The 17,881-nt window shown below is 41.2% G+C and overlaps 1 protein-coding gene across 5 annotated transcripts in view; it reads right to left on the bottom strand.

Annotated features, from left to right (window-relative positions):
- Positions 1-17,881, bottom strand: part of mtmr4 (myotubularin related protein 4) — a 176,186-nt gene that overhangs the window by 104,765 nt on the left and 53,540 nt on the right. For all 5 annotated transcript variants that reach the window (XR_013499101.1, XM_078225024.1, XM_078225028.1 and 2 more), the window contains exon 2: positions 9,194-9,265. Coding sequence is in view for 3 of the 5 variants with exons in the window: in XM_078225024.1 (XP_078081150.1) it covers positions 9,194-9,208 (15 nt within the window). In the remaining 2 variants the exon portion in view is untranslated. The remainder of the gene's footprint in view (positions 1-9,193; positions 9,266-17,881) is intronic.

The raw sequence follows: 17,881 nt of genomic DNA, 5'->3' as shown, positions 1-17,881 counted from the left end.
CAATGATGTAATAAAGCTATCAATGTGACTATAAGACATTTCCATCCCCATTTCCTGATTGACAGTGAGCAAAGAGCTTCGAATTCCTGAGGCATTTAGTGCGATTTGAAATTTGCGGATTTCTGCCAGATTACTTATGTGATTTCACAAAACCAGTGACAATAATATAAGTTATAAACTAGCAAGTGCAGCAGAACTGGAAGGGGCAGCTTGGAAATTACGGGATGAACTAGACAAATACGTAGGTGGTCAGAACAATGCCAGCAGAAGTTTAATGCTAAAAAAATGTAAAGTACTGCACATGGAATGCAAAATGGACATCATGAGCATTCCATATATGCCACTGTCAGAGCTATGCATATAATTGAAAAAGATCTTGAAGTTCAAGAAGAATGAGGATTAAATGGCTCAAGTTTTTGTCAAAAGGTTTCTTTCATCTTTACTAAGGTTAATTATAACTTTTGACCAATCTATTTCAGTAGAAATGCAAAGCGAGTTAATTTTGCACAAGGTCCATTGTTCACCTTCCGGTGCAGCTAATTCTGCTGCTTCTGCCTTTTTAATATAACACTGGCTCTTGCGTCCCATCCTACATCTGTCCCTATTGTTCTCAGCTTTCAGATCCTATACTACTTTCCAACTTCAAAATGCTTACTTTTCCACAAATCATAGATCTTCCAACATCTATTCCTTTCATCTCTAACAGTTGTATCCAAGCATTTCATTAATCAAACTCTAATAAATCTTTCTGTAGCTGTCCCATCAACCGAACATGATCTGCAAGTCCAGTTCAGCTCTTCAAATTAAATTTCCATGCCGAGCTGGAATTTTTTCCTGATGACTAGTTTCATTTGAAATGTTGCTGATTTGAAGAGTTATACATTTTTCCACTGATAAATGTATTCATTGCCCCAAAGACACGTCATAAGTATACAAAAGAAGGAATTAAATTAACGCAGGAGCAATAATCATCAATATCAAAACAATTTGAAGAAACAATTGGAATAAGTAGTCAGAAAACCAGACAAGTCAATGGAATTTATACAGATCTATACTGGTCAGGTGACATTCTGGTCAGTTTTAGCCATTAAATCACAGATCTTATACAGTGGGGAGAGTACTAAGGAACAAAACCATTATTTCCATATTAATTGTGCAATTGTATGCTGGTGGTAGGCATTCAGTTTTGACCCTATAAATTGACAAGGACTAAAATATGGTTGTTAGGTTAGGAGGTGAATGTCTGTAATGTGTAACTTTTATAAATGCATACAGAAGTAAAGATTAGCTCCAGTTCTATCCTTCACCATCTAGCTACTAGAATGGAACAAGTAATGTTGTTCCCAGCATATAGTAAATAAGCAACGAGGCAAGCCTAGAGAAGTTTAAGCTCCACAGTCTAGGTAGAATATGATTATGGGGACCCATCACAGTGAATAAAATATGAAACTGTATAAAGGAAAAACTTTATTCCCAAGTAAGCCAGAAAAGTAAGACTAGAAGGGAAAAAAGTGAAATTTGTTAAAGTAAATTTAAAACTGATAGCAGAAAATGTCTTTACTCAAAAGGTGATAAATACTTGGACAATCAAAGTCAGATAGCTGGCAGATACAAAAACACTATAACTGAAGATGATAAAATTGGATGCTCTGATAACCAAGTTCCAGAACTAGAAGGATGAAGGATTGACTGACCTTTACAAGTCTATCTTGTGTTCTAACTAGCCCAACAAGTTTGTTCTACTTTGTTTCTGCTTCATCTCTATTTTAATACTGATAATTATGTATAGTTCTTCTTTAGCTTCACTCTGGCTCCATTCAAATCATTTTCTTTAAAGCTCACTGCTCTGAGTCCAACTCTTACATTAGGTGTCAATTCTTTCTGCATTACTTTTCAGAAGGATGCACAGAGAGGAGACTAGGCTTGAGTGAGATGTTGACTGGGAGTGAAGTTGGGTTCATGTGAAAATTCAGTGTAGAGGAGGAACAGAACGCTCTTTTTTCAACTCCAATAGCTGTAGAAGATACAAGTTACTTCCCAGAAATAGAAGACAACCAACAGACAGCTGCAAGAGTTTGAAGAGCTAAAGGGCGAGTCTGTGGGTTCAGAGCATTCTAAAGAAAACCAAAGTGTAACATAACAGGAAAGAAGGTTAAGTGATTGATTGGTCAGCATTTTAAAAATCTAAACTAGCGAATTTTAATTGGGATAAGCATGACATCAATTGAAATAAGAAGAATATAAACAAAAGCAGGACTAGTGGCATTAATTAAAGAAAATAATCCATTAGTTAATAAGAACACACCAAGGATGGCAGGACAGGTGACCTGTTGCATAGAAACATAGAAACCCTACAGTGCAGAAGGAGGCCATTCGGCCCATCGAGTCTGCACCGACCACAATCCCACCCAGGCCCTACCCCCACATATTTTACCCACTAATCCCTCTAACCTACACATCCCAGGACTCTAAGGGGCAATTTTTTAACCTGGCCAATCAACCTAACCCGCACATCTTTGGACTGTGGGAGGAAACCGGAGCACCCGGAGGAAACCCACGCAGACACGAGGAGAATGTGCAAACTCCACACAGACAGTGACCCGAGCCGGGAATCGAACCCGGGACCCTGGAGCTGTGAAGCAGCAGTGCTAACCACTGTGCTACCGTGCAGTTGTAGAATATGCAAACTCATGGACATAACTTTGACCCACAGTGACCATGTCTGCAACTTGAAGAACTCCTGCTCAGAGTTAATGAGCTGGAGACTAAACTTTGGACACTGATGCATCAGGGAGGGAGAAAAGTTACCTAACTTGTCCATTTTGGCAGTAAGAGTAAAAAAGCAGTATACAATTAAAATGCAGAGAGATTTCAGAACTTGGTGGTACACAGAGTGCCCCAGTATAGGAATCAGAATGTTAGTATGCAGGTACAGCAAGTGATTAGAAAGGTAAATGGAATGTGGGCATGTAATTTAACAGGAATGGAATATAGAAGTAGGGAAGTTTGACTGCAGCTGTACAGGACCATGGCGAGACCACATCTGATGTACTGTTTACAGTTTTGGTCTCCTTATTTTAAAAAAATACAATTGCTTTAGAAGCAATTCAGAGACGGTTCACTTGACTCATTCCTGGAAGAAAGGGCTAATCTTCTGAAGAAAGGTTGAACAGGTTAGGCCTATACCAAATGGAGTCTAGCAGAATGATGGATGATCTTATTGAAACATATAAGATCTTGAGGGGACTGGATAAGGTTGTGAATGTAGCCCAATCCATCACGTAAACCAGCCTCCCATCCACTGACCCTGTCTACATTTCCGCTGCCTCGGAAAAGCAGCCAGTGTAATTAAGGACCCCGGACATTCTCTCTTCCACCTTGTTCCGTCGGGAAAAAGATACAAAAGTCTCAGGTAAAGTACCAATCAACTCAAGAACAGCTTCTTCCCTGCTGCCATAAGACTTTTGAATGAACCTACCTTGCATTAAGTTGATCTTTCTCCACACCCTAGCTATGACTGTAACACTACATTCTGCACTCTCTCATTTCCTTCTCTGTGAACGGTATGCTTTGTCTGTATAGCGCGCAAGAAACAATACTTTTCACTGTATGCTAATACACGTGACAATAATAAATCAAATCAAATGTGAATACCAGGAAGTTGTTTCCTCTTATGAGGAAACTAGAACTCAGGGACATACTGTAGTTTAAGAATAAGAGAACTCCCTTTTAAGGCAGAGAAGAGAATTTTGCTGTCTGCAAAATGGAACTGAGAATGCAGCCAATTCAGCCATGATCTTACTGAATGGTGCAGTAGCTCAAAGGGATAACTGATCTACTCCTGCTCCTATACCCCATATTCCTATGGTCGCTTTGTTTCAGAAGGCAGTCCCACTCCTTGGGCTAGGGTCTCTTGATTTATTCCATGGTTGGGGACAGAAAGGTGTGACTATGAGTGAGGCAGATATGGGATTGAGAAGATAGAAGTGGAGGCTCCCCACCCTTGCAGTAGCCCAAAAAGTTCAAGGTTCTTGCAACTTGCATGGAAGAGAGCAAGGGCTGCATGGTGAGTGAGTAAACTGATCATGGCATCATGGTGTAGGGAGCTGTTTAAGTGGGGGAGTAAATAGGATCATAGCGACAGAAGGGACAGTATTGTTAGAGGAATAGTTCTCTGCAGCTGAGAGGATAAGTCCACAAGGTAGTGTTTCCTGCCTGGTACTGGGTTTGGGACAATCTGCTTAGCGCTAGGGAGGAATGCGAGAGTCAGAAAGCAAGGATATAATTGATGTGGTCCATGTGGGTACCAACAACATAGTTAGGACTAGGAAAGAGGTGCTGTTTAGAGATTATGAGCAGCTAGGGACTAATTTAAAAAGAAAAACCACTCTGGATTACTACCTGAGCCATGAGCGAATTGGCAAAGAGCAAATAAGATTAGAGTTTAAAGTGTGGCTCAAAAGGTTGTTGTGGAAGAAATTGATTTCAATTCATTGGGTACTGGCCCCAGTACTTGGGATAGTGGGAGCTGTACCATTGAGAAGGTCTTCACCTGGACTAGTATTCTGGCAAGATAACTAACTAGGGCCAAGTTTTTAAACGAAATTGCGGGGGCAAAGAAGCATGTGGTAAAATAAAAAGAAACGGCAAGACAGCAGAGCAGTGTAGTGATGTGGGTAGTGATATGCAAAGTGTGGCAGGAAGGGACAGAGCTTATCTGCTTCTGCATTCAAGTTTATACAGTTAGAATTTGCAATAATTGTGGAAAAAAAAACACTGCATCTGAATGTAAACAGCACATGCAACAAAAATGGAGAATTGACAGCACAAATATAAATAGATATGCATGACCTGACAGCCATCTCGGAGACATTGCTGCAAGGTGATCAAGCCTGGAACCTAAATGTTCAATATTTGACATTTTAGAAGGATAGGAAGCTAGGAAACAGTGGTGATTAGCTGCTAACTAAGGATGATATTATTGGAATAATGAGTGATGACCTTAGTTTATAAAATCAGGATGTAGAATTAGTTTGGGTGGAGATAAGAAATAGCAACAGTGCAAAGTCACTTGTAGGAGTAATTTATAGGCCCCTAACATTTGCAACACTGTAGAACAGAGGATACAGGAAAAAAATAATGGGGGCCCATAAGAAAGGTACTGAAATAATCATGGGTGATTTTAATCTTCATATAGATTGAACGAGTCAGATTAGCAAAGATAGCCTGGAAGAGGAGTTCATAGAATTTATTCGGGACAATTTCTTAGAGCAGAACATTCTAGTGCTAATAAGGAAGGAGGCCATTTTAGATGTGTGGCAGGTCAGAAGATTGAACAGATTTTAGAAAGCAACAAGGAATGACTAAAAATATGAGGAAGAAATTAGAATGCAAGAGAAAGCTGTGTATAAATAAGAAAAAATAATATTTCTACAAGTATTTTAAAAGGAAAAAAGAGTAGCCAATGTGAGTACTCGTCCTTTAGAAGGCGAGACTGTGGAATTAATGGGGAACAAGGAAATGGTGGAAACTATGAGCAGTTATTTTACATCTGTCAACAATGCAGAAGACACAAAAACATACTAAGAATAATTGAAAATCAAAAGGTAAAAGGGAGGGAGGAATTTGAAACAATCACTAGGAAAACAATACTAAAAAAAGTATTAGAATTGAAGGTTGACAAGTCCCCTGGGTCTGATGGCTTTCGCCTTAGAGTCTTAAAAGAAGTGGCTGCAGAGATAGTAGATGCATTGGTTGTGAATTTCCAAAATTCCCTGGATTCTGGAAAAATTCCTGCAGGTTGGAAAATCACTAGTGTAACACCTCTATTCAAGAACAGAGGGAAACAGAAAGCAGGAAACTGTAGGCCAGTTATCCTAACTTCTGACACAGGAATTGAGGTGGTAATAGCAGGACATTTAGAAAATCATAAATGGGATGAGGCAGCATCAACATGGTTTTGTGAAAGGAAAATCATGATTGATTAATTTACTAAAGTTCTTTAAAGAAGTAATAAAGTGGATAAAGGGGGACCTATAGATGTGAAGTACTTGGATTTCTAAACATTTGATCAAAAGTTAATATACATGGTGTAGAGGGCTAACATCAACATGGCTAGTGTGTTGGTTAGCTAACAGATAGCAGAGGGCAAGAAAAAATAGTTTACTTCTGGGTTGACAAACTGTTACTAGTAGTGATCACCGCTGGAGATGCACTTATTTTGGATAAAGGAACTGAATGTATGGTAGCTAAACTGACGACATAAACATAGGCAGGAAAGTAAGCTGTCAAGTTGACAAAGAGTCTACAAAAGGGATTTAGATAGATTGTGAGTGGGTAAAAATTTGGCAAATAGAGCACAACACGGAAAAATATGCACTTGTCCATTTTGGCAGGAAGAATCCAAAAGTAGCATATTATGTAATGGTGAGGGAACCTCGGTGGTACAAAGGGTTCTGGATGGATGAAACACAAAAAGTTGGTTTGTAGGTGCAACAAGTGATTAGGAAGGCAAATGGAATGTTGGGATTTATAAGAAACTAAGACTTAGGAGCAGGAGTAGACCACACGGCCCACTGAGCCTGATCCAACATTCAATATGAGCATGGCTGGTCTTGGGCTTCAATTCCATTTTCTTGTCTACTCCCCATATCACTTATTTCCTTGAGACATCAAAAATCTATCTATCCCAGCCTTATATGTATCCAATGATGGAGCATTCACAACCCTCTGGAGTAGAGGATTCCAAAGATTCACACCCTTTGAGGAAATTTCTCCTCATCTCCATCCTAAACAATTGGCCATTTATCCTCAGGCTGTGCCCCATGCTTTAGATTCCCCAACCAATGGAAATAATCTCAAGGGAAACAATTGCAAGAATAGAGTATAAAAGTAGGGAAGTATTGTTACAGCTGTATAGCGCCTTAGTTAGACATCATCTAGAGTACTTTGTACAATTTAGTCTCCTTATTTAAGGAGCAGTTCAGAGACGGTTCACTCGTCTGGTATCTGGAATGAGGAGGTTGGAGGAAAGGTTGGGCCTATACTCACTGGAGTTTAGAAGGATAAGAGGTGATTGATAAGTATAAGATCCTGAGGGGACTTGACAGAGTGGATATTTTCCCTTCTGGGGGAGTCTAGAACTAGAGCATACAGTTTAAAAGTTATGGGTCTCCCGTTTAAGACTGATATTTTTTCCTTGCAGACAGACAATTGACAGTGGAGACTGGGTCATTGAATATATTCAAAACAAAGTTAGAAAGAGTTTTGATCAACCAGAGAGTTGAGGGTTATAAGGGGTGGACAGGAAAGTGAAGTTGAGATCACAAACAGATCAGCCATGACATTATCAAATGGTGGAGCTAGCCAGAACAGCCAAATGACATATTCCTGCTCTTAGTTCTTGTGTTCCTGTGGCTTTAATCAAAAATCAACAGCACCAAGACATTAACAGTTTTATGCATCAGATTGTCAAATCCGGTTCAGATTACGTTTAAGGTCATCTTAAACCTCCAAGCCTGTGGCATAAAGCAGCTCCTAACCCCTCACCCCAAGATATCAGGTGACCATACTCCATCTGCACTTGCTACCTCCAACCTCTTCAAAGTTTGCTCAGGTTGGTCACTTGGCTTAAGACCATAAGACATAGGAGCAGAATTAGGCCACTCAGCCCATCGAGTTTTTTTTCTTATCCCCATTCTCCTGCCTTTTCCCCATAACCCCTGATCCCCTTATTAATCAAGAACCTATTTATCTCTGTCTTAAAGACACTCAATGACCTGGCCTCCACAGCCTTCTGCAGCAAGAGTTCCACAGATTCACCACTCTCTGGTTGAAGAAATTTCTCCTCTTCTTGGTTTTAAAGGATCATCCCTTTAGCCTGAGGTTGTACCCTCTGGTTCTAGTTTTTCCTACTAGTGGGAACATCCTCTCCACTTCCACTTTATCCAGGCCTTGCAGTATCCTGTAAGTTTCAATAAGATCTCCCCTCATCCTCCTAAACTTCAACGAGTACAGACCCAGAGTCCTCAACCGTTCCTCATATGACAAGCTCTTCATTCCAGGGATCATTCTTCTGGACCCTTTCCAAGGCCAGCACATCCTTCCTTTGATATGGGGCCCAAAACTGCTCACAATACTCCAAATGGGGTCCGACCAGAGCCTTATACAGCCTCAGAAGTACAATCCTGCTCTTGTATTCTAGCCCTCGTGACATGAATGCTAACATTGCTTTTGTCTTCCTAACTGTCGACTGAACCTGCACGTTAACCTTAGGAGAAGCTTGAACAATGACTCCCAAGTCCCTTTGTGTTTCTGATTTCCTAACCATTTTCCCATTTAGAAAATAGTCTATGCCTCCATTCCTCCTTCCAAAGTGCATAATCTCTCACTTTTCCACATTGTATTCCATCTGCCACTTCTTTGCCCACTCTCCTAACCTGTCCAAGTCTTTCTGCAGCCCCTCGCTTCCTCAATATTACCTGTCCCTCTAATATCTTTGTACCATCTGCAAACTTAGCAACAGTGCCTTCAGTTCCTTCCTCCAAATCATTAATGTATATTGTGAAAAGTTGTGGTCCCAGCTCTGATCCCTGAGGCACACCGCTAGTCACCGGCTGCCATCTTGAAAAAGACCTCTTTATCCCCACTTTCTGCCTTCTGCCAGTCAGCCAATCCTCTATCCATGCCAGGATCTTACCCTTAACATCTCGAGCACTTAACTTATTTAACAGTCTCCTATGCAGCACCTTGTCAAAGGGCCTTTGGAAATCTAAATAAATTATGTCCACTGGTTCTCCTTTATCTAACTTCCTTGTTACCTCCTCAAAGAACTCTTAACAGATTTGCCAGACATGACCTCCCCTTGACAAAGCCTTGCTGACTCAGTCCTACTTTATCATGCACATCCAAGTACTCTGCGATCTCATCTTTAATAATGGACTCTAAAAACTTGCCAATGACCGAAGTCAGGCTAACCGGCCTATAATTTCCCATCTGCTGCCTCCCTCCATTCTTAAACAGCGGTGTTACATTAGCTACTTTCCAGTCCTCTGGTACCCTCCCTGCCTCCAGTGATTCTTGCCAGAGGGATGTCATTCTGTCATTTGTTGAGGTGTGGAATATATAGTATTTTAAACACCTTAATATAACTGAAATTGGCAAAACCAAAAACATAAAAATATGGATAACTTACTGTCTCGGTTCCCATGGTCTTAGTCACTTCAAGTCAGGAAAGCTGTGATAGCTTGTTCACTCCCAGTAGCACCTAGGTGAATAAAAACAAAACCACGTTAGTATTTTCCCTCAGCCCTATAACAGCAATTGGCTTTCAGTGCCATAACTGAAAAAAATACAAATAATGTCCTTCCATTCTAAACAACTGTATTCTTTCCTCACCCATCTCATCTGTAGGTTATTTATTTTCAAATGCTGATTGCTATAAGAGTAGAATAAAACATTTGTATTGAATTACAGAACATGTGTTTATCACAGGACGCTAAACAAGTGGATGATTGCAACACTAGTATTTAGCAAGTGAACAATGTCCAAAGAATTTGAAACTGTTCAGCTTGATTTGAGCTCTGACGCAAGGGTTATTCTGACTTGAAACGTTGGCTCTATTCTTTCTCCACAGATGATGTCAGACCTGCTAAGATTTTCCAGCACTTTCTGTTTTTGTTTCAGATTCCAGCATCCGCAGTATTTTGCCTTTACTTCAGCTTGATTTACCTGCAGCTTCCTCCCAAGCTCCAGACTTCATAAATGCAACTCTGTAAATACTCATTAGATCTGGCACAAAGTCCTACTCACGTGTTATCCCTGGTCTTGTAATTTCCGAATAAGTTCCTGTCCCTCAGTGTATCAACTTCAAAATCCTCATCCTAAAATCCCACCCAAGGTCCTCTCCTCCCTAAACCTGCAACCCCTTCCAGCTCTCCCAGTCGACACTTTGTGCGTTTACACCTTTGGGATACTGAGCATTCCCTCCTCAAATTTACAACTTTTGCCAGAGCCTTCAAACACATGCTTCCACATTTTACGACTTCTCCTACTCTGTTGCTTCAATACATCTCTCCACAATCAAAGCCTTACTCGTCCCATGTCTTCAATCTTACTCCTGCTCAGTTTTGGAAAGTTTTGCTACATTAAAGATGTTGTATAAATCGGTTGCTGTTGGCTTTGATGCAGTGTTATTTGTCCTTCCTTGATATTTTAAAGATGTTACACCTGATGTAATGCAATTCTACAAGTCTCAACAGTGCTTCGCATCTAATCCAAGTGGCCATTAGGTATGAGGTTGTGCAATACCGTGCCAGATGTGCAAGCCCTACACAGTACCTCCAACAAGCTTATAAAGCACTAATGAAACCACCAATAGACAAAGCTGTTTTGCTTCATCTTAGAATGCTAGTCAATTAAAAATTACAAGCTAGAATCTCAACCTTGAACGACAATAACATTTAAGCTTCCAGACAACCCCTGGGAACAGAAAAATCAATGTCCCACTGTGACTTTGATCCCAGCTGTGGAGATATCTTTAAATTTTCCGATTCAAAAACATGGGAAATCAGATTCTGGAAAACAGAGAACAAAATGGAAATTGTAGGACTCTGAATCAATCATTAACTCATCCATTAGTGCTCCCCTCATCTATAAATGGTTCAGCTGAGCTGCTTCAGTCAGCACATACTGTATGGCTATGAGGTGCACATGCAGTTCACTGCACAGCAATAAGCTTTAAACATATTCAATTTACAGTGTATAGTTATCAGGTCCAAACAGGCACCAAGACATAGTTTGACTGGCAGTGAGAAAGGCCCTCCCTAATAGATCCTTCCTGCACACCCAGAGTCTGACTCCCTCAACATGCTGCCCTCAAGGTGCCTTTGGTGGAGCAGAGACTGCTGTCCAACACCTTCTGGAATATGCCAGAATTTGCAAAGAATTTCTAGAAAGAGATCGTGGTTTTTGAGGCTCATCCCAAACAGCTCCAAAACACAGGACATGTGCATCCCTGTGAACAGCCCTTACAGCATATCGTTAAACATCGACTGCTGCTAGAGGACCATCAACTCAGTGAGAGACATTCATTGGTCTGCCTGAAACTTGCTAGTTTTCCAGTGCAGAGTTGCCCATAACCGAGTGTTGCAGACTGGCATTTTCCAAGGTCCAGGACTGTACGCCAAGGGATGCACTAAAGCTTGGGTCAGTCACAGCAAAATCGCAATGGTTAAGGTCACTGTCTAAGGCCTTTCAGTAAGAAGTCTCACAACACCAGGTTAAAGTCCAACAGGTTTATTTGGCACTAGCTTTCGGAATCTCAGGCTCCTTCATTGGGTGAGTGAGGACTTGTGTTCACAAACAGGGGCATATACAGACACAAACTCAATTTACAAGATAATGGTTGGAATGTAAGTCTTTACAGGTAATCAAGTCTTAAAGGTGCAGACAATGTGAGTGGTGAGGGGGCCAAGCACAGGTTAAAGAGGTGTGTATTGTCTCCAGCCAGGACAGTTAGTGAGATTTTGCAAGCCCAGGCAAGTCGTGGGGGTTACAGATAGTGTGACATGAACCCAAGATCCTGGTTGAGGCCGTCCTCATGTGTGCGGAACTTGGCTATCAGTTTCTGCTCAGCGATTCTGCGTTGCCGTGTGTCGTGAAGGCCGCCTTGGAATGGCATGAGCAGCCACTCGCCGGAGGAAGCAGCAGCGCTCCAAAAGCTCATGATTCCAAATAAACCTGTTGGACTTTAACCTGGTGTTGTGAGACTTCTTGAACTCTGTAACGTACTTTTATAAATTTCATGAAACTATATTTTTGAAAAATCTGGTCTGTACTTAAACATTACCAACTCTCATTATTTTGTAAACATGTATTACAGTTGTGATGCTACAATTAATTTGCATAATGAGCATCTTTGTTGTTCATCCAGAATCCAACATTCCAATAGTCACCTTTTGTTACCTGCTAAATTTAAACCTCTCTTTAAAATGAATGCAGACGACAAGTTTCTGTAAAGTACAACTGAGCACACGGTCTGTTTAAAGTTCAGCATGTAGGGAGTGCCACGACCTCATGCTTTTTAACCCCTACCCCCACCCCAATCCTTGAACTACCTTCTGCATTTGGCCAATCCAAAACTGACTGAACAGTGAAATCAGCAGCAATAAGCTGGCATTACCACATGGCAATGCATGTGTGTACAAGTACAACTATTGTTTAATGTAATCACTACTCATTTAAAGAAAAGACAGCCCTGCAGAGTCTGGTCAATTCCTGAGTAGAATTAATAAAGTAAGAAGTTTAACAACACCAGGTTAAAGTCCAACAGGTTTATTTGGTAGCAAAAGCCACACAAGCTTTCGAGGCTCTGAGCCCCTTCTTCAGGTGAGTGGGAATTCTGTTCACAAACAGAACTTATAAGACACAGACTCAATTTACATGAATAATGGTTGGAATGCGAATACTTACAACTAATCCAGTCTTTAAGAAACAAAACAATGGGAGTGGAGAGAGCATCAAGACAGGCTAAAAAGATGTGTATTGTCTCCAGACAAGACAGCCAGTGAAACTCTGCAGGTCCACGCAACTGTGGGAGTTACAAATAGTGTGACATAAATTCTGATTCTAGGATCGCATGATAAAGACTCAGGAGGAAAAAAGCAGAAATATTTATGTGAAATAGTGTGACATAAACCCAATATCCCGGTTGAGGCCGTCCTTGTGTGTGCGGAACCTGGCTATCAGTTTCTGCTCCGCGACTCTGCGCTGTCGTGTGTCGCGAAGGCCGCCTTGGAGAACGCTTACCCGAATATCAGAGGCCGAATGCCCGTGACCGCTGAAGTGCTCCCCAACAGGAAGAGAACACTCTTGCCTGGTGATTGTCGAGCGGTGTTCATTCATCCGTTGTCGCAGCGTCTGCATAGTTTCCCCAATGTACCATGCCTCGGGACATCCTTTCTTGCAGCGTATCAGGTAGACAACGTTGGCCGAGTTGCAAGAGTATGTACCGTGTACCTGGTGGATGGTGTTCTCACGTGAGATGATGGCATCTGTGTCGATGATCCGGCACGTCTTGCAGAGGTTGCTGTGGCAGGGTTGTGTGGTGTCTTGGTCACTGTTCTCCTGAAGGCTGGGTAGTTTGCTGCGGACAATGGTCTGTTTGAGGTTGTGCGGTTGTTTGAAGGCAAGAAGTGGGGGTGTGGGGATGGCCTTGGCGAGATGTTCGTCTTCATCAATGACATGTTGAAGGCTCCGGAGGAGATGCCGTAGCTTCTCCGCTCCGGGGAAGTACTGGACAACGAAGGGTACTCTGTCCACTGTGTCCCGTGTTTGTCTTCTGAGGAGGTCGGTGCGGTTTTTCGCTGTGGCGCGTTGGAACTGTTGATCAATGAGTCTAGCGCCATATCCTGTTCTTATGAGGGCATCTTTCAGCGTCTGGAGGTGTCTGTTGCGATCCTCCTCATCCGAGCAGATCCTGTGTATACGGAGGGCTTGTCCGTAGGGGATGGCTTCTTTAACGTGTTTAGGGTGGAAGCTGGAGAAGTGGAGCATCGTGAGGTTATCCGTGGGCTTGCGGTACAGTGAGGTGCTGAGGTGACCGTCCTTAATGGAGATGCGCGTGTCCAAGAATGCAACCGATTCCGGAGAGTAGTCTATGGTGAGCCTGATGGTGGGATGGAACTTGTTGATGTCATCATAGAGTTGTTTCAGTGATTGTTCACCATGAGTCCAAAGGAAGAAAATGTCATCGATGTATCTAGTGTATAGCACCGGTTGAAGGTCCCGTGCAGTGAAGAAGTCTTGTTCGAACCTGTGCATGAAGATGTTGGCATATTGAGGTGCAAATTTGGTCCCCATGGCTGTTCCGTGTGTCTGGATGAAGAACTGGTTGTTGAAGGTGAAGATATTGTGGTCCAGGATGAAGCGGATGAGATGTAAAATTGCATCTGGAAACTGGCAGTTGTTGGCGCTGAGCACTGAGGCCGTTGCAGCAATGCCATCGTCATGGGGGATGCTGGTGTAGAGTGCTGAGACATCCATTGTGACGAGGAGCGCTCCTGGTTCATTATTCATGTAAATTGAGTCTGTGTCTTATTATTCTGTGTCTTCATTATTCATGTAAATTGAGTCTGTGTCTTATAAGTTCTGTTTGTGAACAGAATTCCCACTCACCTGAAGAAGGGGCTCAGAGCCTCGAAAGCTTGTGTGGCTTTTGCTACCAAATAAACCTGTTGGACTTTAACCTGGTGTTGTTAAACTTCTTACTGTGTTTACCCCAGTCCAACGCCGGCATCTCCACATCATTAGAATTAATAAACACATACACCAAAATTGATCCTAAACAGTCTAGCATTAATAGTGCTTAATTACTGTGCGACAGAAGTTTAAATTATGACTTAACCCAGTGGTATCTCTGATTAAATTTAATGGCAACCGCAAATTTTAGAACATCAATACATCTTAATATTGAAATTAATAGCTCAGGACTGTTATCAACAAAATAAGATTTTACAGCTTTTTAAAATGTTTCTTACTATTCATGTTTAACAGGCCAGTCAATTAACATAACACATCCTACACTGATATTCATGTCACTTCAGCCAGCCACCGTCCTCGTCTATATAGTGAAACGCATTAGTTATGGATGAACATGAATAGTAAGTAGCCTTAAACTGGTACATTTTTGCCTGAACACAACGTGAAACCGCATTCGGCCAATACAGTTCAATGCATTTCAAAGAAGAGTCAAAGCAGTAACTCCGTTTCTTTCTCCACAGATGCTGCCAGACCCGAGTACTTCCAGCACATGAAACAGTAATAAAAACAATGTGTAATGTCTTTAATTTATCACCGCAAACTGCTCTCACCACTACAGACGCCAAGCTTGTTACATAAGAAATAGGAGTAGTCCATTTGGCCTACAGGGATTTCTTCATGCTAGTGTCACAAACATAATTTGTTCCTTAAAGACACAAACTAAGTTTCGGAACATATAATTTTACTGCCTGGCTTCTTTTACAGTTCAAGACCACAAAGCCCAAACATTTCATTAAGCAACTGTTATCCTTTACTGAAATCTTAGTGACAATGTGGTAGCTTTGATTTTTAGTGAAATTTATTTTTCTAGTTTTAGGTGCAAAGTCTTTGAGCAATAAATGGTTTTATAAAACTAAAACTTCCATTAGTGTTGTTAGCAATACCCAGAGGTTACAGAACAGGCCTCCTTGGTGCTGAGACCTGTAATGCTACCAAACAAAAAACAAACTACCATTCCCTCATGTCCCTACAGGTTCTACTGCATATCAGGAAGGTTTATCAGCCAATAACAAGAACCACATTCTACCATAATCTGAACTTCATAAGCTTCCACCTGATTTTTTTTTTACTCAATCAATGATTCAGATTCTTGAGCAACTCAAATCAAACAAATTCAACACGATTACTTAGTCTCTGAAACATGATTTCCAACTAACTATTTGGTTTCATGCAGGGTTAATGAACCTATTTCAGCGGCAATTCACTTTTTTCTTACAAATAGACCAGTGAGCCCAACGTCGGTACTGGGGAAGTTGCTAGAGTCTATTATCAAGGATTTCATAACTCGGCATTTGGAAGGCAGTAGTATAATCAGACAAAGTCAGTATGGATTTACAAAAGGGAAATCATGCTTGACGAATCTATTGGAATTTTTTGAGGATGTAGCTAGTAGAGTTGACCAAGGAGAACCAGTGGATGTGGTCTATTTAAACCTTTAGAAAGCTTTTGACAAGGTCTCACATAACAGACTACTATGTAAAGTTAAAGCACATGGGATTGCACTTAATGTCTTGAGATGGATAGAAAGCTGGTTAGCAGATAGGAAGCAAAGAGTTGGCATAAATTAGTCTTTTTCTGATTGGCAGTCAGTGACTTGTAGGGTTCTACAGAGATCTGTGCTCGGTCCCCAACTGTTCACATTATATATTAATGATTTGGAAGACAGAACTGAATGTATTATCTCCAAATTTGCAGATGATACAAGATTGAGTGGGAGGGTGAGCTGTGAGGAGGATGCAGAGATGCCTTAGTGTGATTTGGACAGGCTGAGTGCAGCATAATATGGATAAATGTGAGGTTATCCACTTTGATAGCAATAATAGAAATACAAATTATTACTTGAATAGGTGTAAATTGAGAGAGGTGGATACTCAATGAGATCTTGGAGTCCTCGTACATCAGTTGCTGAAAGTAAGCACACAAGTACAGTGGGCAGTAAAGGTGGCAAATGGTATGTTGGCCTTCATAGCAAGAGGATTTGACTATAGGGATAGGGATGTTTTGCTGCAATTGTATAGGGTGTTGGAGAGGCCACATCTGGAATACTGTGCGCAATTTTGATGTCTGAGGAAGAATGTCCTTGCTATAGAGGTAGTACAGCGAAGGTTTACTAGGCTCATTCCTGGAATGGGAGATCTGTCATATAAGACTAAGTCGGTTAGGATTATATTCACAGGAGCTTAGAAGAGTGAGAGGGGATCTCATAGAAACTTATAAAATTCTAACAGGGTTAGATAGGTTAGATTCAGAAAGAATGTTCCCAAGGGTGGAGGAGTCCAGAACTAGGGGTCATAGTTTGAGCATATGGGGTAAACCTTTTAGAACTGAGGTGAGGAGAAATTTCTTCACCCAGAGGGTGGTGAATGTGTGGAATTCACTACCACAGAATGTAGTTGAGGCCAAAACACTGTCTGATTTCAAGAATTAGATATAGATCTTGGTGCTGAAGGGATCAAGGGATATGGGAGGAGGGGGGATTCAGGATATTGGATTTGATGATCAGCCATGATCAAAATGAATGGTGGAGCGGGCTCGAAGGGCCGAATGGCCTACTCCTGCTTCTAGTTTCTAAATTGAGCAAAGTAAAAATCCAAGACCCACAGTGCAGTCATTAACTTAGAAACAAGTTTTTTTTTAATGTTTTACTCCATCCTTAAAGCTACTAAGCCAATGCTCAGAATGGACCAGGCAGACCCAAACCCATTCCGTACTTGCTCCCAAAACCAAATTCAAAATCCAATTCATGGTCCCTTCAAGAGAGGTAAACAAGATTCAAGCTGACAAGATAAGGCATTGCACCCCATCTTGGGCTTGATCTTAGCCAAAAGGTTATGTAAAATGTCAGATTGGCACTAGTTAATTTAGAAACAAGTTGAAGAGATTAACACTAGGAAGTCATGATCAAATGTCAGCAAACTTGGATTTTGCAAAACCTTTAGATTGCAAAAGGATGGAAAGAGGGAGAGAATTATGTTCCACTGTTCAGACTTCAGAGATCCTGAAAGATAAAACAATGACTAGTATTGATTTGAGAACAGTGATGATTTGGGTGTTTGTTGGACAGCTCATTTACAGATTCAGAAAACCCCAAGGAAAATCTTTGGATGAATAGTCATGGTTAGCAATGAAACTAAAACTGTATTACTCCTGAGTATTAATGGATCACTGCATGAGACTTGGGGTTTGAACCCTGAGGAAAGAGATGAGACAGATAGCTGTCTGTCAGCTGATTGAACAGATCTTTTAGCTACTACATTGGCTACAGCAATACTAAATGACGCCTGGAAGCAGGTTTCCTGCCACCACTATTATGAATGCTGTAGGGATCAGGGAAAAGTAAAAAAAGGTATGTGGCACAAGTTTACATTAAATGAGCAGCTTGTCAGATGTTATTTAAATCACTATTATTTTTCATTGTTTACTTTCATCAGATTGCTGGTTATAAACATGCAAATTGCAAAGTCCTGCCACAATATCACAGAAATGCTTTGTGAATGCTCTACTTCCATACAGATCTGACCAGTGGTGTCAGTGTGGAGCATACTTTTGCAAAAAAAATGCA

This window comes from Mustelus asterias, chromosome 12, assembly GCF_964213995.1.
Source record: "Mustelus asterias chromosome 12, sMusAst1.hap1.1, whole genome shotgun sequence".
Classification (NCBI taxonomy): domain Eukaryota; kingdom Metazoa; phylum Chordata; class Chondrichthyes; order Carcharhiniformes; family Triakidae; genus Mustelus; species Mustelus asterias.
This window is presented reverse-complemented; position numbering and strand designations above follow the sequence as displayed.